General features: G+C 43.7%; 1 protein-coding gene across 2 annotated transcripts in view; it reads left to right on the top strand.

Moving 5' to 3' along the window:
• Positions 1-22887, top strand: part of HS6ST2 (heparan sulfate 6-O-sulfotransferase 2) — a 320090-nt gene extending 297203 nt beyond the window's left edge. For both annotated transcript variants that reach the window (XM_023517362.1, XM_003796956.2), the window contains one exon: positions 19780-22887. In XM_023517362.1, the coding sequence (XP_023373130.1) occupies positions 19780-20653 (874 nt within the window). In that variant the 3' untranslated portion in view covers positions 20654-22887. The remainder of the gene's footprint in view (positions 1-19779) is intronic.
• The last annotated feature ends 222 nt before the right edge of the window (positions 22888-23109 follow it).

Raw genomic sequence — 23109 nt, 5'->3', positions numbered from 1 at the left:
ATATATATATATATATATAGCCACAGAGATCATCCACACTTCTCAGCTAAATTGATTGCATTCATCATTCTGAAATCAAATATTGAACAAGTGGATAGTTTCAGAGCCCTAGGCTTCTGATGTCATTTGACACTGAAAATTACACCTGGAAAGAGACAAAGAAATCTGTAGGCTTAAAAATATATAGAACAAGTTTCAATTGTTCTGATAAAGAACAGTCTGATTTTTCTTCTCTGGGTTCAACTTCCAGTTCTACCTAATCTGTATTTGTGCCTTTTGTGGCTGGTGAACAATTCCAAAATGGTGTAGAATTCTCAAATTCATTTTTGTCGATTCCCTCTCATGGCTTTAATCTGGCAGTAGGGGAAAACATAGCTTCAATCTTCAGACCAGGCCCCAGGCAAATGATGTGTTGAGCCTTCACTTTGGTTTAGAACTTGAGTTTTGCTTTGGTCAATGGAGGTATCCTTGTGAATGGAGAGCAGCTTAATTGGCACAGCTGTTGTAGTCCTGGAGCCCTGGGAGGAGGTTCTCAGAGCTAACTAATGTTTCCTTTAAAGATCCTGAAACGTGTGTGGGGTAACACATATTTTATCATAGTTATTCTGGCTCCGCGAGTGCAATGAAAATGTTAGCCTTGGCATATCAATCGTGTTTTACAGATGACTGTAATTTCCTGAATGTCAAAACTCCAAATTTTTCTACTAAGCAAACTTTTCAGTGGCAAAACAGATTGCCTCCATAATGTATCACTGTGGGCAGGAAAAATGAAATCTTTATGCACTGTATTATGAATCAATGAGGCATTGAGATTCTTGGAAGGGTGAGTGGACTCTGGAAAATGAAAAACTGCCACTATTCCATCTCTACAAACTGCTGCTTGGGGAGTGGAGGCTTCGGTGGCATTCAGTGTGTGGGCCACAGAAATACCAAATTCAAGTTGAAACCAGTTCCTGGCTTTCCCTGCATTTTGGTGGGGTACATGTAACTAACTATAGTGTGAGTCAAGAGCATTTAACAAACCCTTACCCAGAAATCTCCTAATGTGATTCCCTTTGCTTCTGGGATAATGAGTCTGTTAGGTTATTGCTACAGGGAGCCTGAGAGGACTGCCCATTTTATTAAGAGAAAAATAAGATCACTAGTGAATATTTGGGGATTGTATCCCAAGTACCTTGCACCATGCTAAGCACTCTCCATGGATATATGGGTTATCACATTGAAAAAGCCCAAATCTGATGTGGTGCATGCAGAGAAGGAAACCAAGATATAGAGAGGTTAAGTAACTAACACAGATGGGGCTTGCTTCCAGAACTTTCTGACTCCAGAGACCGAAATCTTAACTACAAAGCAATTGTCAATGGCCAGCTGTTTGTCAGGATTCTGGGCCATCCAGGACCATGAGAAGAGAGAAGAGATATAAAGAAGACTTTCCCTCTTTCCAAGGTGCCTACTGCCTTGGTGAGAAGAAAGAACTTACATTACAAAGTTGGATGAGCAGGATCCTCTAGAGGAAGTCCAGAAAACCCTTTCTGGAGGTTCAGAGGAAGTCACAGCAGTGTCAGCTGTGAACATCAGGAAGAAGGAAGCCGTGAGCAGACAGCGCTACGTGGACAGACAGGCAGAGCAGGCAGTGTTGTGTCTGGAGGAAACCGCACGAACAAAGGCACGGGGCAGCAGGGCCAAGCGCAGGGAAGAGAAGTTGGCTTTGCTTAGGGGTCAGTGCAGGGGGAACAGTGAGAGGATGGAAGATGACACTGGACCGATAATTTAGTGATAAATTGTGGGCACTATTCAACTGAAAATCAATCTGCTCATCTTCTCTGCAAAGCCATGTGATTTACCTTCTATATCTTTGTTTTCACATTTATTTTTAAACCAGAGATTCCTGACATATCCTCAACCCCAGCAAAATTCAAAGGCAGCCAAGTTTGCCTTTGAGGTCCTCAGTGTTCCTTCTGGCCTCCTTTTCCTCCCCCCCCCCCCAGTACTCAATGCCCATTTCTATACATGCCCTGCACTACCCCCTTCGCTGCCCTAATCTACCCCTACCCCTATGTGGGATCTGATTGTTAAACCCACAGAAGGTATGTCTTAGTGACCATTTAGTCCCTGCCTTTTAAATGACTGATAAGTCTTAATGGCTCCTGACCCTGTGCTGCCTAGCTTCTGCCCCTCCGCCACAGGAGGCAGGTCCTCGAGCCAAAGGAATCAACCTACATTGTGATTGCCTGACCAACTGTGAGAGGGAGGGCCTGTGCTTCCTAGCACCCCAGAAATCATGTCACCCCCTTGAAAGCTGCTCCTGGTTGCACATCCCTTTAGCACAGTGGTTCTCCACCTTCCTAATGCCGCGACCCTCTAATACAGCTCCTGTGGTTCGTGACCCACAGGTTGAGAACTGCTGCTTTAGAGTATGGCAGAGAGCTCTGCCTGCGTGTGTCATGCAACATTCCTTTCATTTGAAACTAAAATCAGCAAGGTGGCATGGGGTAGCAAAATGAGTCTGGACGTCTAGACATGGGTTTAAGATACATGTAACTTGATCACTTACTAGCTGTGTGACCTTTCACCTCTGTGTGCACTAATGTCTATGTCAATGAAACAGACTGGCCCTGTCCATTTCTCAGGCTTGTTGTGAGGATTGATGGAGAGAAGAAAATGTGCATTGTTAAAAAAAAATATTTGCAACAGAGAACTTTTTAGAAGTACAGGAGAAATGGGGTGCTATGCCTTCAAAAAAGATCTGGAAAAAGAGCTCTTTAATCCTTATAAATGAACTGAGAAATGTAAATATTTCTGATTATTTAGGAACCTCAAAAGTGACCCACTCATCACCTGGACTGTGCCTGGTACACTGAAATGCAGCTATACCAGCCTCTCCAAAATATACCTGTCCATATTTCAACTGTCAACACATTCTTTCTAGCCTGTAGAAGTTGAAGGTCGAGGTGCTCTTCCCGCACACATTTCTAGTAATGCCTTGACTCATGAAATGTTAAATGGAAGGAGGTGGGATAGGGGAACAACAGGACTTCAAAAATAGCCCTGGGGAAATCAAATCTTGTTTTAACGTAGTGTGTTCATGACCAATTCATGATTCTGAAAAGGAAAAAGTATTTGATCAAAACTGTCACCAAATGGTCTCATTTAAAATTCCTTTGCCTTTTTTTTTTCTTTTGAGCAGAAAGGAACAGGCTTCCTGATTGTGACTATTGAAGCAGTCTTTCACCTGCACACAATAGCCCAGGCTGTGATTTTAGGGAGGCTTACTGTCATATGGTACTTGCCCTACTGCTGCCTAAAATTCTACCATAAGTGAAGAGGGTACCGCATTGCCCCTAGGGGATGCCTGTTTCAAATGGAAATGCTTCTGGTAGTGCTCAGTGCATGGCACCTTAGGGAAATGAGTTTTTCTAATAACTTTCCTTCTGGATCTAAGATTTCAAGGAGATTAAACCTAGAGAGTCCAGTGAGGAAAGCCTGGAGGAAGGGATAGGTATAAGACAGGGATAGGGAAGGTCAAAGGATCAAGGTCTTTGGGTCATAAAGGACAAAGGAAAGAGTAATTAAGAGTGGGATTCCAGGCCTCAGTAGGGGAAGGGTTGGAAAAGAAATGGCCTTCTTCACCCTTTCAAATAATATGGTGAGTGCGGTGGTCTCCTCTGGCTGGGGAGGTGCTGGTACGGGGGCCTGAAGATCTGCAGCAGCCAGAGGTGTGGTAGTTTGGGGAATACGGGGCCTGTGTGGGTTGCTGGACTATGCCCTTTAGTTCTGATCAGTGGGAGAAGAACCAGTAGCAGAGACAGGAGAGAGTAGAAAAGATCATCCTGGCAATTTCAAGGCTTCATGGAAGGCACTCCATCAAGTTCCCATAAGATACTGAGCCCTGTGCTGAGAGATAGGAGAGGTGCCAAGTAGTGTGACTCTTAAGGAATATGCAGTCTGGTTGGTAAGACAAAACAAGATGACTGGGCACAGTGGCTGACACCTGTGATCCTAGCACTCTGGGAGGCTGAGGCCGGTAAATTGCCTGAGTTCAGGGTTTTGAGACAAGCTTTAGCAAGAGCAAGACCCTGTCTCTACTAAAAATAGAAAAAGTAGCCGGGTGTTGTGCCAGGTGCCTGTAGTCTCTGCTACTCCAGAGGCTGAAAGCAAGAGGATCACTCAAGCCCAAGAGTTTGAGGTTACTGTGAGCTATTCCACCATGGCACTCTAACCAGGGCAAGAGAGTGAGACCAAAAAAAAAAAAAAAAGACAAAACAAGAGAAATGGACTGTTTAGGTATCCACTTGGGTCTTAATGTAACAGAAAACATCAAATTGGGAGTTAAGAGACCTGGATTCTGGTCTTAGACCCATTGCTGTCTAGTTGTGTATCCTTAGACAAGACACCTCCTTTGTTTGGGAATTTTATATCTTGTCCTGTACACTTCATGGGGCTCAGTGAGGGACTAAGGATATAAGAACGGTAGGAATCCTTTGAAATTTCTGATTGTTATTTAGCAGTCCTACTTCCTTCCCTTCTTCCCTCCTCTCCTCTTTCCCTCCTTCCCCCTTTCCTTTCTTCCTCCCTCCCTCCCTTCCTTCTCCCACACATTGATAGCAATGGATTTTCTTCAGATGACCCTTTTGAAAAAGCATTGTAGGAAGGGTGAAGCCATCGAGAGTGATTATCTGTGCCCTCAAATCCACCTTGCTGTGGGTCACTATCTCTGCAAATTAAACTCAATTCCAGGGAGGAAAGCCAAGCCAGGAGGGAAAGCTCTGTAGGTGGCTCATGCAGCACGTAAGTGAATGTGACTTCCCATTGACATGTCTTCCCAGTAAATGATGAATGAAAGAGTCCAAGAAAGGCGCTGCTCTCCAGCAGTTGCCTTAAGTCAAGGTCAGATATCTCTCTGAATGCAAGCATTGACTTTGAATCCTCCTTTATGGGCTCCAAAGCTTGCAGTGGAGAATAAGTGAGCGTCTACCAAACAGAAGGGCTACCATTTTCTAAAGCTGGTACCTGTTTGTCGTTCACCTTGAGCATTAAATGGAGCAAGGAGTCAGAGACTTTGGTTTGGGGCCTTGGCTTTGCCACAGACTGGCCATGTGACCCTGGACAAGTCCCTACCCTTCATCTCTAGGCCTAGGCATCCTCATTGTTAAAGTGACTGGAGTAGGTGACCTGAGAGGCCTTCAAAGCAACTTTGGAACTGTTTTTCTGGAATAGCCATTAGAACTATTGTCATGCGGTATGACAATTAAGTTCACAAACTCATCCTAGAAAAAGTGCTTTGGAGGGTGGACTAGGTGCATTAGTGCGTAGCTTCCTAAGGGGAGTACTTCCAAGGTGACCCTAGTAATATTCAGCAATGAGGCACGTGTCACTTTTCCTAAGATGAACTCATCAACTTAATTGTCCGACCTCATACATTTCACAACACGCATAGTTGTCTGACCTTACATACTATATAAATTTTTCCATTCTGTCACATTTGGACAGCTACAAAAATGCCTTTTCTCTAAGATTCAGGACATTACAGTGTGATGTTAAATTGTGGCCTCGAGGAGCATACTGTGAGTGGGGAAGGGATGATTAGGGGACCTGGCGTCCTGGCTATCCAGTGAAAGGCCACTGATGTGAGGGGAGGTCCTCTTTTTGTCTTAAAGGGGAAGCACATATGTCCAAAGTCATTCATCTGCACCAGGAAAAAGAAACTTCTGATTTACACAACGTACAGAATTTCTTGTATATTTTACCACTAACATAACCTTCAGAATAATTTCTTTTTGGCAGGGCTTGGTGGCCCATGCCTATAATCCTAGCACTGTGGAAAACTGAGGCTGGAGGATTACATGAGGCCAGGAGAAAAACTTAGCCAAGCACAGTGGCTCAGGCCTGTAATCTTAGCATTCTGGGAGGCCAAGGCAGGTGGATTGCCTGAGCTCAGAGGTTTGAGACTAGCCTGTGCAAAAGCGAGACCCTGTCTCTACTAAAAATAGAAAAAAACTAGCCGGGCGTTGTGGTATGAGCTGTAGTCTCAGCTATTTGGGAGGCTGAGGCAGGAGGATTGCTTGAGCCCTAGCATTTGAGATTGCTATGAGCTATGAGGCCACTGCAGTCTACCCAGGGCCACAGAGTGAGACTTTGTCTCAGTAAAATAATAATAATAATTCCTGCTCCAGCAGGATCTTCCATGTCTTCACTGTCCCCTCTTGTACTCACTCTAGCGTGACATCAGCTACTTTTAGTATTGAGGTTGGGCGGGGGATGAATGAGTTTTTTTTTACTGCCAATGTTATCATTGTAGAGAAACACCAGGCTGTGCCTGTCACTGTGTACAACACTTATTCCCCACACATGCAGCACGGCCATGGTACTCAATGACTGTGCCCTTTTCAGCTCAAATACCTGAAGGAAAACTCCCAGGGGAAAGGAGGCATGACCCTGCCAGCCCTTAAAATTCTGAATGGCTCCAATTCTTTACAGTTTAAATGGGTAAGAAGGTCTCTGCTTTCACCACAGAAGCCAGGGTTTGCACTTCATCTCTCTCAGCACCTTAAGACAATATTAGAGCTCATTAAAATCAACCCAGGACTCAAGAAGGGCAGTCTTTATTTAGGGGAAAACTTTTCCCCTGTGCTGTTCTGGAAAACAGCACAATGCTGAGAGCAGGCATTTTTCCTGACTAGGTTTCCTCTAACGATTTCTCCAAAGCACACTCAAGATGCCTGCTTGCCTCCCAGACAGCAGGCCTAGGTAAGCGAGCAGGGCTGGCTACAGCTGGCTCAAAATTGACTTAAATAATATTTATTGACTGCCTACCATGCGAAAAAGGCCTGTTACTTGATTGCTTGTCTCTGTGGAGGTCTCTGAAGGAATGATTCTGTATGTCTCCGGGTTTCTCACAAGCTGGAAATGGCCAGAGAAGGGAATAGATGGGAAGAGAAGGCTATCTGGTTTCAGCATCTGTGGAGTGGGAAGCTCGGGCAAAAATAGCCACCAGCTGCACCTCCATCCCGGGGTCTCTCAGCTCTGAAGTGCTCAGTTCCCATTCCTAGGGTTCGGTAAGGGGCCTGCAGAAACCACACAGCCCTTGCCTGTTCATTTCACATCCCGGCGTATCCTACTGCCTCCTACTTCAAATTTCCTGCTCACATCAGGCCAGCTGTGTTCCTGGCCTGTGGCTGCTGAGGCTGTGATCAGGCCCCGGTGAGGGTGGACAACCTGGTGGGGAGAAACACACAAGCTGGTGATTCAGACACACCTGACAGTGAGGATGCAAAGGCCAGGCAGGGTGTCGGCCAGGACAGTGGACAAGAGTCTGGGCTCAGGAGTCACACAGACCTCAAAGACTGTCATTGACTAGCTCTGTGATTCTCAGAAGGTTAAACACCTTTTAGCCAAATATCTTTATCTGTTTAATGACAAAAACAACAAAAGGAATAATAATAACATTTGTTGAATTATCATATAAGCACAGTTATAAGAACTGCATGTACAATGCCTTAGTTTATCTTCATAAACATTCTATGATTTTGCACACATTGAATATGAAAAGAAAAAAAAGGCCGGGCTCACAGAGGCTCACGTCTGTAATCCTAGCACCCTGGGAGGCCAAGGCTAGAGGATAGCTTGAGCTCAGGTGTTTGAGGCCAGCCTGAGCAAGAGCCAAACCCTGTCTCTACTAAAAATAGAAAAACCGGCTGGGCATTGTGGTGGGGGTCTGTAGTCTCAGCTACTGGGGAGGCTGTGGCAGGAGGATGCCTTGAGCCCAAGTATTTAAGGTTGCTGTGAGCTCTGATGCGACACCACTCTACCCAGGGCCACAGAGTGAAATTCTGTCTCAAAAAAAAAAAGAAAGAAAGAAAAGAAAAGAAAAAGAAGCAGCACAGAGAATTTATTTGCCCAACATGAAACATCTAGTAACTGCTAGAGCTGGAATTTGAACCCAGGGAGTCTGACTCTATAATAGCATTTCAAACAGAACAGCAATGCAAACCGTACCTATAATTTTGCATCTTCTAATATCCACATGAAAAGAAAATGAAGAGACAGATGGGATTAATTTTCATAATATATTTTATTTTACCTCATATATTCAGAACATTATTATTTCAACATGTGATCAGCATAAATAATAATTAATGAGACATTTTGCTTTCCTCTGAATCTTAGAAATCTTAGTATATTTGAAAATACTTCAAGCACTTCTCCATTCCACCACCGCGTACATACCAGTCAAATCCTTTCTATCCTTTAGGATGTGGTCAGATTGCTCCTCCTCTTCCATGAAGCTTTCCTTGATGAGCCTAGCACATGAGTAAACTACTTCTTCCTTAGCTCACTTTGCACTTACTCTCTCTGACAGCACTTACCTGGCAATATACTCTACCTTGATCTCCCCCCCACTGAATTGTGGTCCTATCTCCCCAACTAAATTCTAAGCTCTTTGAAAGCAGGTCCCCGTGTACATACTGGCTCCTTTCTGTGCCTACAGTTCTAATTGTGGCAACTTCTAGGACCCCCAGAATTGATAACATTCATCATGGACTCATTAAACATTTGCCTTGCAATACAAAGTCAAGCCCTTTACCTCCAGGGCTAAAAGGACACTATGTCCCCTCCTTGTGCATGCCCGTTCCTGAATTGAATTCCACAAAGGTCCCAGTTTATTATATTTTAGTTGAGACGTAGAACAAGGTAGCATATTTTATTGTAGGTGCACTGAAAAGGCAGGACAGGAGGGATGGATCCCCAAGACAAGAGATTCTAGGGATTTTTATCCCTAGAGCAAACCATAGTGGTTCCAGTAGAGACAGAAATTTCCCAGGCCTCCTCCTATCCACTAGGATTTGGAGCTCACTCACGCTTCCTTACTCATGTCCCCGCTTGTTTCAGTGTTGGGAGAAGGAAGAGTAGCAACTTCTATCCTTGGCTGCCCCACAAGCCAACCCTCAGGGGAGGCAGTTTGACCAGGGGTGGCATAAAGAAACATTCAGTAAGCTGCAAAGTTCTGTTTGTGTGGCGGGGGGCGGGGGGGGGATTCCTAGACGAAAAACTCAGGAAGGCCGAATCTGTTAATCAGTGGCAGAACTGGCCTCCATGTGACTTGGGGAGACTGTATCCTTCCTGGGGCCCCAGGTACTTCATCTGCACCTTGAAGGGATTTTTCTCTAAAAGTTCATTTCAATTCCACAACACACTAAGTATTAATGAACTGAGACTGACAAAATAATTTTAGAATGCAGAAATTCTGGGGAGAGGCAGTGTAAACTACAAAACTTTTCGTGATGCCAAGCAGTTGAGTAGATTCTGGGTAAAAGCTGGTGACTATGGGTCATAAAGCTTGGAATTCAAATCTTGTTAAAGAATTCAGATTTTTCACTGTTTGCAAGAGCCCTTAGATTTATGTACTTTGGAACCCACTGGGCTTTGGAAAAGAGGAGAGCAATTTCTTTTAAAAAGAAGTAAATATCACCAGGACTGATCGTGTGAAGAATTCCACCTTGAGTTTGAATTGACAGACATTAGAAATCTTCTTTCTTTTCAACAAAGAAAAAAAAAATTCCTGCTTTGTAGAAAAAAGAGAAGAAGAATGTTATAGAAAAAAACATCCTTCTGTTTAATGAAAGCCCATGTGTGCTCCATTGAGTGTTCCCATACTACACACAGATCAGTTTATTTTCAGTTAACAAGAGGGAAAAAATCAGTTAATTATAGTGTGACTTTATAGACACAGGATGGTTACTTGGAGTGAGGTGTGAAGAAGGGCAGAAAACTCCTGCCATGAGAACCAAATGCATGTTTAGTGGGTGTGAGACCTTCGGCCTCTTCCCACTTGGTTTTGTGTCCAGTAAGTGGTCTGCCTGAAATGGTTGCGCCCAGCTAAGGAATCAAGTCAATCACTTAAAGAGACCAATGTAAGTCTTGGTTGTCTCACAGATCACGGGGCCCTCAAGGGTTGACTTTGCTCTCCATCTTGTGGGTTGCCCAGGAAGCCTGGCTACGTCATGAACCCACATCCTTAACTTAAAGAGAAAAAGAAGGGTGCAGCATCCAGGTCATTTAGGGCTTTCCAGCGTTGTGATGACAATGAAATGAAATCATGGGCGACTATTTAATCCACTGTCTTCCAATGCGGTGGCTCACTCTTCTCACTATATAAAGCCTGACTACTAAGCCACAAGACTGTTGTGACATAGGTACCAAAAACAACACATCAAAATGAGCTTCCACCCCTTCCAAGTAGTCCCCCGGCCAGGTCTCACGCTTCTTTCATGAGGCTGCTGCCACTACTGCTGATGGTATTTATGGATCTGCTCTTTGGGGACTGCCAATAGATGAGCCACACAAAAAAGTCAGTTAAAATAGTCATTCCAGGACTTGAGAGATCCAGTCCTGTCACAGGTATATTTCTCTTTGATTCAATTTCCTATATTTTTATTTAGTCTGTGCTCAAATATTAATGTTGTTTGATCTGAAAGTCATCCTCCTTGCTTTGAGTCTTTTCTATGTGATGGGAGGATCCATGCACTTAATGTAGACATCATTAGCCAAGGAAGGGGACTAAGCTTCAGCATTAATGACTCAATGTCATATACATTGTCTGCAGAGTTTCCATAGGACGACTGAACCGCAGTTCTTATTTTTCTACCCACTCATCATTACTCCAAGAACAAGATGTGCAAAGACTGAACCTCTAACAAAATACAAAACTAAGCTATAGGTATAATAAAATGTTCACTCCTATTGATTTGGGCTAAGAATTTTCCTTTCTTAAATTAACTTTTTATTGATCATGCCTATGACCTTCACTGCTACAGGTTTGCTGGCCTTCTTTCATTTTAAAAAAATGGCTTTGGTATTTATTTCCCCTTTGAGTAGTGCAGGGAAAACCTTATCCTGGCCTTTCGTGAACCAGTAACCTCAAAGGAAAGCAGGCTTATAGCACGATCCTCAGAACTTTGCCCAGGCAACATTCCTTGAACTTGCCCTTGACAGAAATGTGGGGATCTAGGACTTCTCTAAGGAGTACAGGGAGGAGCTAGGGCTTGCACTTGGGGGTTCCCTTGGCTTGTCTGCACACTGGCCTCCTGGGATCTCAGACATTTCTGTGCTCTGAAGCCACATACCTAGAACAGCACTTTTCAAACTTGACACACATCAGAATATCAGGGAGGGCTTCTTAAAATGCAGATTGCTGAGCTCTAAGCCCTGTGTCTCTGATTCAGTAAGTGGACTCAAGAATGTACATTTCTAACAAGTTCCCAAATGATACAGATGCTGCTGGTCTGGGGCCACAATTTGGGAACCACTTTTGTGTGTTCATGGATGTGGAGGTCCTGGGTTTATGCCCTAGCACTGGAATAGGATGAATACAGTTTCTGGAGTCAGAGCAATCAGGATCTGACCTGAACACCCATGTTTAACTTGAGTGTGACGTTGGGTCAAATAGTCTCCCTCTGAGTCTCAATTTCTTCATCCTCAATATGGAAATGATAATATATGTTTCACCAGGTTGTTAGTAATTAACTTAAATGCTGAGCACAAAGCACCCCAGCTCCTGGCTATGGCACTTGGTGTAAGGAAGTGCTCACTCTCAGCACCCTTTATGAGGGTTAGCAAGTTCTTGCAGGCCTGGTTGAGTGTGCCATCCTATGTAATTAACAGACACAAAGATGGAGTCTATTAAACCTGTAGGCTTTAAGTCTTACAGTTAGATTTCTCAAGGGCTCTTGGTGACTTGTGACTTGTGAGCAAGGCCTTGCCTCTCTTTGGGGGCCTCTATTTTCCTACCATTAAAGGGAAGGGTTTGCTCTAGACCAGTGATTTCCAATTGGGATGCCGCAGCACACTGGTGTGCCACAAGAGGATCTTAGGTGTGCCTCGAAAAATTTTAAAGATCATTAATTAAATTATTTTTGAGAGAAGTTAAAAGCATAGTAAGTATATTCTTTTTTCACTCTTTCTTTTGATCAACATAATTTAAGCGTGCCACAGACGTTTGACTATAGGTTAAAGTGTGCCGTGAGATTTTTAAAAAAGGTTGACAGTGATCTAGACCGTTCACTATCTCAAAGGTTTCTTTTTGCGCTGACAAGTCTAGAATTCCGTGACTTAGCAGTTGGCCCCCTTTTCCATAATAGTCTACTAAAATAAGAATTTTTTTTAAATGGTGCTTGTTTTTAACCATTTACTTATTTTTAATATCCTTAAACTTTTCAGCCTTCTTTTAAATTGGGCCACTGCACAAAATGTCAAGAGACAATGGCTAAATATAACTAAATATCCTTTCACACTTAGATCTCCTTAACTGCTCTATCACAGGTATAAAATGGTATATCTGTTATTTCATAGTGACATCTAGTGGCTTTTCCTTATCAAAGAATAAGATAATCATTTTCCTATTAGCTTTTCCTAAGCTCTGCTGCTTCCACTGCGGAAATTCATTAAACAGTCTTTTACTGATCACTTATTTCATGTCAAATATTGTGCCAGGCCCTGAGGAGCTAATGTTGGTAAATGATACATAGTCATTTCCCTCCCAGAGTTCATAGTCCAGGGAGGGAGGCAGAAAACTCACTTGGCCATACAGCACAGGGTGATAAATGTTACACAGAGAGAATTCCAGGGCAGCTGGAGCTGAGAAGGGGGTGTTAAAGTCTGCCAAGGGAGGTCAAAGATGGTTTCCTTGAAGAGGCAATCTTTGAGTTGAGTTTCAGAGGACGTTGCCAAGTAACCTACAAAGAAGAGATAGAAGCCATTCAAAAGACTAGGTCCCCCATATACAAAGGCAAGGGGCCTCTAGGATTATGACCTGGGACCAATTTGGAAAATTAGAGTATAGAGTAGGATTTCTCAGCCTTGGCACTATTGGCATTGGGGGCTGGATAATTCTTTGTAGGGGCAGGCTGTGTGTGGTAGGTAGAAAGTTTAGCAGTACCCCTGGACTTGACTCGCTAGATGTCAGTAACAACTCTTCCCTCCCCAGCAGTGAAAACCAAAATATCTGCAGATATTGCCAAATGACCCAGAGTTGGGAGCCAGGTAGGGGATGGATCACTCACAGTTGAAAAAGATGTGTGTAGAGACAGCTCACTCCAAATAAGTCTGGACAGAAAGAAAGGTCCCACATGGCTGTCTAGCATGTGGAGGAGCTTGAACTTCATGTCATAATTCATAGGGAGCCATGGAGGGGACCTAACTAAGGAATAGCAGGGCAGGTATGTGCCACTGTGGGGTGGGAAGGAGTGTAGGACTGGGCCAGGATTCTGCTGCAGTGATCCAAAAGAGAAGTGACCAGGGCCTTCCCCCAAGCAGTTATGGAAAGAAGAGATTCCAGAGCCAAGAAGAACTAGAATCACCAGGAGTTAGCAGCGGCTCTCAACCTGTGGGTGGCGACTTCTTTTTACATTAAGGCATTAGGAAGGTTGAGAACCACTGAGTTAAGGGAACGTTTAGCTGTTCGTAGTGAGAGAGAGAGGGGAGTCGAGGATGGCCCTTAGGTTTCTTGCTTGAACAACTCTTTCATTGGTTGTTATCCTTTCCATAACTGCTTATCAGTGGCAGGACCAAGTTGGCCCAGACTTGTAGATGGGAAGCAGGTTCGGTGTGAACTGGATACAAACTTGTCTGAGTCTGGTGAGACAGAACACACTCGTAAGCAACAAGTCATGGGAAGCAGACTTACTACTTACAGAGAGGCAGCCGGGGCGGAAGGAGCCTTCACTCCATTGTGAGCCAGTTTCCTAAGAATCAAGAAATCTGGTGTCTTGCTATGCATGCCTCACTTGAAAGGCAGTGAAAGACAGCCTGTCCTGGGTTATAGATGTCAGGGGCCACGTGACTCACTGGGCCAAGCTTTGGAAGACATCTTCCTTTGGGGGGAGACAGGAACAAAGCCTGGGCTGTCCAGGGCAGGTCCTCCCTAACTCAACATGTTACATTTCCTAGGAGGGACAAGAATAAGGTGCTGGCTGTTTCAGGCAGTTCCTCCCAATCTACTAGCAAGAAAGAGGAGCGAACTGGGTTGGGTCGAAGCTGCGTAGATAACTGTCTTGCAATACAAGATGGCAAACCTTTAACATTGCTTATGCCTATAAGGGCACCATGGGCATACAGAAACAGCAGACAGTCATTAAATTAACCCAAGTAACTTCTGGGGAGTTACGACTCCAATTTGACAATGCAACACTTGGTCATTTTAATTAAGTGACACATTTGGTCACAAGATAATCCTGTCCATTTACCACTAACTGAAATAGGCCCAGTAGATTTTCCTGGGGCTGAGCTTGCCTTGCTCTTTTCAAATTAAGTCGGTCCATTCAGCAGCACCCTTCAGTTTCACATCACCCTGAAGCAAGATTCCTAGCAATGTCACAGACTTGCTCTCCCCTCCTTCTTCTGTTTTGATCAATGCCTGACAACAGACGTTGCCAACAGGAACAAGAAGGTATGGTGAAGATATTGGGGGATATAATCAGAACCCAGATGTGTTTTGGACAAGCTGAGATTTATTCTAATGAGAAGAAATTAAACCGGACCCCAGATAAACTGCATCAGTCCAGGACAACATAGTTTGGGTTTTGAAATGGCATATGTGTGAAAGAATGAAACAAATTAGCTTACTGTGTGTCTGGAGTGTGTCATGGCTGCCATGCGATCTGAGGCCACTTGAAGAGAAATGGTGTCAGGAAGAAGGAAAGTGATAATAGATTGTGCCTTCTTGTCACCTATCACATCATCCTTGGCGGGCCATGTTCCAATAAAGTAGAGTACATTCAGGGGAAAACAGCAGGATAATGAGGGGCCTTGAAGCGGCAGAGAGGATAGTCGAAAACCATTTTTCGCATAAAGAAGAAAAGCCTGGGGGTATATGAATGCCGTCTTCAAATATCTGAAGCTGCATAAATGGAATTAAAAACAGACCCCAAAGTAGACCATCCTGGGCTGCTGGCCACTCCATAGCTTTATCTTCAGCCACGTTGCTCTCCGAGTGCTAGATCTGTTCATTCAACTCTCTCCTCAGATGTCCCACAGGCACCTCAAACCTAGAGACCTGGGAGGGATTCAAACTCCCCTCCCTTTCCCCTGTATTCCTTTTGTCTCTTCTCCCTGCTAAGTATTTCTCTTTTCAGCCCCTCCTTCTCGTTTGCTTTGTCTTCTGCAGTCGCTTCTTAACTAATTTCCTTAATTTCATATCTGTACACTATACTACGTAATGACCTTTCTAAAATACAGATCTCATCATGTCATGTGCCTGCTTAAAACTCTTCCCCTTCAAGGCCTCCCTGTTGCCTTCAGAATTAAGTCTCAATTCTGTAATATGAAATCGGAGGTCTTTTACAACCAGGGTCCTGGTTACTGTTTCAGCCTCAGTTCCCGTCACTACTCCTTAACTCCCTATAAGATAGTTTTTTTGACATGGAGTCTCATTGTGCTGCCCCAGGCTAGAGTGCTATGGCATCAGCCTAGCTCACAGCAACCTTAAACTCCTGGAGTCAAGCCATAGTCTTGCTTCAGTCTCCCAAGTAGCTTGGGACGCAGGCACCCACCACAATGCCTGGCTATTTTTAGAGATAAGGTCTCACCCTTGCTCAGCCTGGTCTCAAACTCCTGAGCTCAAGGAATCCACCCTCCTCAGCCTCCCAGAGTGCTGGGATTATAGGCGTGAGCCACAATGCCCAGTTACTTTTAGAGATGGAGTCTTGTTCTTGTTCAGGCTGATCTCAAACTCCTGAGCTCAAGGGATCCACCTGCTCGGCCTTCCAGAGGGCTAGGATTACAGGTGTGAGCCACCATGTGCGGCCCTGCTAAGATTTTTTTAATATATTTTTCTCTCATGCAACAGGCTAGTTTATACCTCTGTGCCACTGCTCATGCTGATCCTTCTGTCTCAACCTCTTTTCCCCTCTCCTTGCCTTGTCTAATTCTTACTTGTATTTCAAAATAGAACTATAGAAACTATAGCCACCTTTAGGCTAAGCTATAAGTCACTGCAAAGTGCACTCATCACACCCTGCACTCACTCCAGTTGTTAATACCACATTATATGGAAATAATTTCTTCAGTATTTCTAACATAATACAGGATTCTCTTGTGACCAAATGCATCACTTAATTAAAATGACCCAGGGCTGCATTTTAAAACTCCCCAGAAGTTACTTGGGTTAATTTCATGACTGTCCGATGCTTCTGTATGCCCATGGTGCCCTTATAAGCACAGCACAGTTAAAGGTTTGCCACCTTCTACTGCAAGACAGTTATCCAAGTGACTTTGACCCAACCCAGTTTGCCCCTCTTTCTTCTCCATATCTTATCCTTGGCTGGGTCCCCAGTGTCTGTTTCAGTGCCAGACACATATTTGGTGCTGCGAGCAGCAAGTCTTGAACTGGCCTGAGCCGACACGGGGAGTTTACCACTGTCTGTGTCCAGCGACCTCCCCAACCACATCCCCATCAGGCTGGGCTTCCCCATCCCAGGTGCTCTGCTTGGGAACATGGTTGTTCTGCTTTTGCCCTGAAAACTCCTCCCTCCAAATAATGAAAATCCTGGATTCTTGTTATTTTGATTTTGATGAATTTTATTTATGTTAGAGAAAAGGAAGAGAATGGAGAGGAGAGATGAGAAAGAGAGAGAGCAGGGAGTAAAAGAAAGAAGATGGGGAGTGGGGAGAGAAAAGGAGCAAGAGGAAGGCGTGGCATCCTTCCCACCTCCAACACACCACCCAGTGCGGGGGGCCTCTGGACACTGGGCATCTACCCTTCAGCAGATCTTTCTTCTTACCTGTTGGGTCGTATTTTCCAGCAGTAGCGAGTGCTTTCAGTTGAGGCAATACGGGCCCCTAAACTACTTCCCCAGGAACACAGGGGCTTTCCACACTCCTTGAATCTCCAGAAACATTGTCACCTGATTCTAGGTATCTGCTATTACCACGGAAGTTACAGACGTGTGTGTGTGCAGGCCCCTCTCATTTCTCTGCTGCAGTGATAGCCCCTACACTGTAGAGCAGGGATTTTTCAATGGTGTGCCCCGAGAGGATCTTAGGTGTGCTGTGAACATTTGTCAAGATCATTAATTAACTTAGTTTTGAAAGAAGTTCGAAGCACAGCGAGTATACAGTCTTTACTTCAGTCTTTTATGGATCATCATAATTTAAGTGGGCTATGGAGGTTTCACTGGAGGTTCAGGCGTACCATGAGATAAGAAAGGTTGGAAAACACTGATGGAGAGACTGAGGCTGGCCACACGGGGCTGTACTTATCTCATAGGAGCACTAAGTGGCCTCTGATTCACACGCATAACAGGAGAGACTCTCGGAATGTCCGTCTCTGACTCTCTGTTACCTTCTCTCTTCCTGTGAGGACGGTGCTTACTTAACATTGATGCTGCCACTAACCTTGGTGGCTGGGATCTGTTTGGTCTGAAGGGCAAGGGCAAGTGTTTATGAAGGAGAGCCTCAGGCTTGCACGGTGGTGCACTTTTAAGATTTACCAGAAGATGTCACTGTAGGCTTAAGCCAATAAAACAAATTAGGGCAGGAGGGCTGTCAGCTAAGCATGAAGGTGACTCCATTATGGGGGGTTGGAATGCTCAGCAGCCCCCATTACAATGCATGACTGGAAAAGCTGGTTGAAAGGTTAATCCAAATGTGTCACTGGACCTAATAAATTTCTTTCTTTCCAAATAATCAGACTAATTGCCACTAAACTATTGCCTGAAGGCCTAAGGCTCAATAAATATGTACTGAATGTATGAATGAATGAGTAAATATTAAAGCTAGTAGTGCAAGCAGTGAGCCCACGGGCAGAATAATCATCTTTGTTGGTAAAGGCTCCTGGGGAACACAAGCTGCTACTCTTGCAGTGGCTCCGTGCAGAGATGAAGTTTAGTGCCACTCCCAAGGTCAGGTCTTAGGAAAAGTAGTGAGATAAGTGAAGATGATTCCAGAAAAACTTGTGAGGTTTGCAAGGCCCATTTGGAGGGTTGCTCAGAGTTTTTATATGATAAAGTATGTCTCCAGTTCTCTCCTTCCTCTCCTCCACAATAGTTCATGAAATAAGAAGCTAAAGGAGTTACTGAGATTCTGCTTTGTGCCAGGTAGAAAGGTCAAAGTACAAAGTTTGGATGGATGGATGGATGGAATGGATGGATGGGAGGATTATGCATGTTAGTGGAATAGGACACAGCCCCTGTCCTGGAAAACAAAGTTTAAGTGGAATTATAACAAGTCACCGTGGAAGTGCTCTGGCCACATAGGGGAGGAAGTCAGGGTGGACAGCAAGGGGTGAGGTTAATTTTCTAAAAAGTGAGATGGTACTTGAGTTGGAACATGAAGGATCAGTAGAATTTTCTAGTCAAAGAAGGAAGATCACTCCAGGCAGAGGGAACACTACCATAGAGGCACAGAGCCTAGATCTCAAGATGCTTGAGTTGCTGGATGCCCAAGAATTGGGAGAAATGGTTCCTCCCAGAACACCAGCCAGCAGTCAGGCGGGCAGGGGGTTTAGTAGGCTCCCTTTGGCTTTCCGTGCACCACTGACTGCCTCAGATGGGAATGAATACTTCAGAAAAATGGCAGGCTTTTCTCCGGCTTTCCTTTAAGAATGTGGATGCTAATATTCAGCGTTTATTGTTGTTTTCCATCCACACCATGCCCTCTGTGACCTCGTCCTTCCTCCCTTGTACCTGAGTGGAAACTCATTTCTCAGGAAAAGCACAGTTCCAGGGCAGTTTCTTGGAGTATGCCTGATCGCATCGTAAGCCTTGATGTTTCTGGAGTGTGGTGCATGTGAGTGCGTCCACTGTGTCTGGATGAGAGTGTGTCCCTGTGGACTTTAAATGTTAGTTTGCTATTTGAGCAAAGAACTTCATCTGTTTAATGCTCTAAAAAGAAGACAGCCAGGCAGCAAAGCCTCCGCACTTGCTGATACCCACATGTCCTTTCAATAGGTAAAGAAATGGGACATTTTGGAGCCAACAGAGTTAACTTTCCTATCCTGGGAATATTATCATGTGAGCAAAGGCTAGACCATCGTAGCAGCTTGCATATATGCCACTGGCAGCTACCATGTCTATTTCGGTCAGTAACCAACCACAGTGTTTATTTCTGGAGGCCTCCGGGCTGCTCTCCCTATCTCTGCATTCCACTTTCATAACGTATGAGCCATATTATGACAATGGCTGGAATCAAGAGTATCGTATCAGTCTTTCAAAGAGGTTTTTTTTTTTCTTAAATAAGATACATAAATTAAACTAGATATCGGAAAAGTGCTTCTGCATACTTAATAAGAAAGATCAGGGGCAGCGCCTGGGGCTTAAGGAGTAGGGCGCCAGCCCCACATACCAGGGGTAGTGGGTTCAAGCCTGGCCTCGGCCAAAACTGCAAAAGAAAAGAAAAGAAAAGAACGATCAGCATTTGAGCTCACTCACCAACTTCATTTCACTTTAGTAAGTCATTTGCTTCTACTCAGTCTCCATGCCATGGTCAGTAAACGGTGGTTTAGGGATGAAGTGTATGAAACGTCATCGATGTCTTGAGTCTAACCTTTCCATACTTGCTTTAGGTGAAGTAGCAGCAAACTGGGTGAGAAAATGAGCTCTGTGTCCAGGCTAGTGGGACTCAGAGAGGGGACTGCAGCATAGTTCACAGGACAAGTGCGATCGCATTCCCATCATTCCCACTCGGCCCTCCTTACTGGCCGGGCAACATCACATTTGCCGCGTACCTCCCTGACTCACTTAAGTCACCCACAGTTTTTGACTGTTGCTTTTGGTGCTTTGTTCCTAGGAACTTCCACTACATCACCATTCTCCGAGACCCAGTGTCGCGGTACTTGAGCGAGTGGAGGCATGTCCAGAGAGGGGCGACATGGAAAGCGTCTCTGCATGTCTGCGATGGAAGGCCCCCGACTTCTGAAGAGCTGCCCAGCTGCTACACTGGTGATGACTGGTCTGGCTGCCCCCTCAAAGAGTTCATGGACTGTCCCTATAATCTGGCCAACAACCGCCAGGTACGCATGCTCTCTGACCTGACCCTGGTAGGCTGCTACAACCTCTCTGTCATGCCGGAAAAGCAAAGAAACAAGGTCCTTCTGGAAAGCGCCAAATCGAACCTGAAGCACATGGCATTCTTCGGCCTCACTGAGTTTCAGCGGAAGACCCAATATCTGTTTGAGAAAACCTTCAATATGAACTTTATCTCACCTTTTACCCAGTATAATACCACTAGGGCTTCTAGTGTAGAGATCAGTGAGGAGACCCAGAAGCGTATTGAGGGGCTGAATTTTCTGGATATGGAGTTGTACAGCTATGCAAAAGACCTCTTTTTGCAAAGGTATCAGTTTATGAGGCAGAAGGAGCACCAGGACGCCAGGCGGAAGCGTCAGGAACAAAGGAAATTTCTGAAGGGAAGGTTCCTTCAGACCCATTTCCAGAGCCAGAGTCAGGGCCAGAGCCAGAATCCGAGTCAGAATCTGAGTCAGAACCCAAATCCGAATGCCAATCAGAATCTGACTCAGAATCCGATTCAGAATGTGACTCAGAGTTTGAGGCAGGGGGAGAACCGGGAAAGCCAGAAGCAGAACCCAGGCCAAGAGCAGAATGATAGCAACACCAGCAATGGCACCAACGACTACATAGGCAGTGTAGAGAAATGGCGTTAAATGGCTCAGAAAGGCTGGTGCACACTTCTCCCAAAGCGCCACTGAAGAGATGGCATATCTTAAAAGATGAAAGTGTCCAAACACATCCTGCTTTCTTAATTCTGGAAGTTGAAAAAAGTTTAGATGTTGCCTTTACAGTTGCCTTTCAATTCAACGTTATACTGTGCGTGGGTGAAACAAATCCGAATATATAATTAAATTGTCTTTTTTTTTTTTTCTGGTTAGACTATTTATGAAATCCCAAAGCCAAACCAGACTCACCAGAAATTGCTGTTTAGATATTTTAAGAAGTTCTTAAATTAGTTATGGAGACAAAATGAAAGCATAAAATGTGACCATTTAACTTATGGCTAAGAAATGGACTTTAAATTATTCGTGAGACACTAAGACCTTCCTTCTTAGAAGCAAATGTTTTTTCCCCAGGGGTGAGCATAAGTATAAACATAAAATGGCTAAAACAAAACACAAAGCCTTTCATTTTCTTCTGACTTTAACAAGGATCCTACTTAAATAGAGTAACAACTGCTTATAAATTTTACCAAACTGTAAAAATGAAAAATTCCTCTCCCGAACATGGGTAGTTTTGTGTAAAAGTATTGGCTTTTCAAGAACAGGACTCATATCTTATTATGTAAAAGATGTTTAAAGTTTTAAACTTTTTCTACCTTTTACCACTTAAAGGTTTTAAACAGGGTGTATCTCAGATGAAACGAAACACTTTTTTTCCCAAACGGAACACTGATGTAAAGATCTAATTTCCAGACACTTTCAGGGCACTGTAATTTCAACAATTCTGGAATCGTTTTGGCGCTGCTTCTCATTCATTTCAAGGCTTCTCGGAATTGTGCTCATTCCGAACTAACCCATGTATAGAATCTTTCTTCATCATCTAAATGGCGTGTTGCTGAATTTATTGTGGTATCTAATCCTGGATTAAAGTCAGGACTTTCCTTCTATAGAGTTGTCTTATCAATGTTTGTGTAGTGAGGTCCTTATCAAGAAACTCTTGCACAGTATAATGTGTCTACAAATATTGCTGAAGTTACTCTTGATCAGATAGAATTGAACTTGAAATGTGAACTGTTACTTACTTTTTGTACATCTTTATTGTAACGTTTCCAGTTGGGCTGCCTATCTCTAGCCCCTTAATTCTTTTTCATGTTGACAGATTTGTAGACAATTACAAGAGCCAAAAATGGTAGAGTAAGCATTAGGATAGCCAGAGTTATTCAGTAACACCGAAAGCTGCACCTTGATATTTTGGAGAAACCCTTCTGCCGGGTTTTTCCTTAACAAAGAACAAAAGTAAAGAGTGTTCTGCAGTGAGGCTAAACATCAGGAATGTATGAATTAATGAGAGTGATTTGGTAGTGTAAGTCTATGCAAAATGACTTTTATGGTATCAGTTATGAATTGAGCAAGGTGAAAAGAACTATGTAACGTACTGTGCTGTCAAAGCACCATGTTTCTAGGCAGTTTTCGTTTTATGGATTTTGCTACACTTCTGTCAGGACTTACACTAACCTCTTGGCTATAAATCAAACAAGGTGACTGGAAGTAACATTTATATTTTCAGGAGGGACATGCTTAGAAGTGTGATCATAAAGTCACATCTTGTACAAGCTGTTCATGTGTATAATCCAGTTTTATCTGTAATAATATGGTCACGCGCTGAACAAGAAGCTGAGTATTTGGATTCAAAATGGACTTTCTTGACTCTGAGCTTGTATCACTATTTTTAGCTTTTGTTTTGTCTAACAGTATTGCAGGCCTGGGAATTCTGAGACCTAAAATCTGAAAGAAATTTTTTTAAAAACACACCTGGAAGTCAAAGTGTTTCAGAGTAAAACTATTTTGTGTACGTTGTGTTTTTAAAATAGTCTGTAGATCACTATGGTATTTCAATTTTGTTTAGTTTTAATCGAAGATGTTTGCTCTTAAAACTGCTAGGTACTCTTGGAAAGCAGGATGAAGCCTGAGCCAGTGGAAAAGCTTGTTACAGAAAATTCTTTCTCGTGTTATTGCTGTGGTATGCATGGTTTGCAAAGATTAAGTGCATTTTCTCTGTCTATACTGATGATTGTATATAGGGGATGTTATAAATATACATTTTGACATCATCATGTAAATCTCATGATTTCAACTGTAAACATCTGTCCAATGGTGTAGCTTTATAAACCATTCACTGATTTTGTGTAATTTAACGATAGATATGAAATAAAGTTTAAATTACAGGCTCTGAGTAATTTCATGATTTCAAGGGTGTTAGCTTATAGACATTGTGACCTCACCAATCAGAACAGAATTCTCTTCTTACAAGGTGTTTCATTTTTTTTCCACTTGCCAACAAGGTATGAAAATGAGATGACCCATTCTAATCACCCTTACTAAAATGCCCTTAATTTGAGGGTGGTTCCTTCTCAGTGTTTATGTTTAAATTAAACAAAGTTGTCTAT

Source organism: Otolemur garnettii, unplaced genomic scaffold, assembly GCF_000181295.1.
Source record: "Otolemur garnettii isolate 467f Iridium unplaced genomic scaffold, OtoGar3 scaffold00109, whole genome shotgun sequence".
NCBI lineage: Eukaryota > Metazoa > Chordata > Mammalia > Primates > Galagidae > Otolemur > Otolemur garnettii.
Note: the sequence above shows the minus strand (reverse complement) of the source record. Positions and strands in the feature narration are given on the sequence as shown.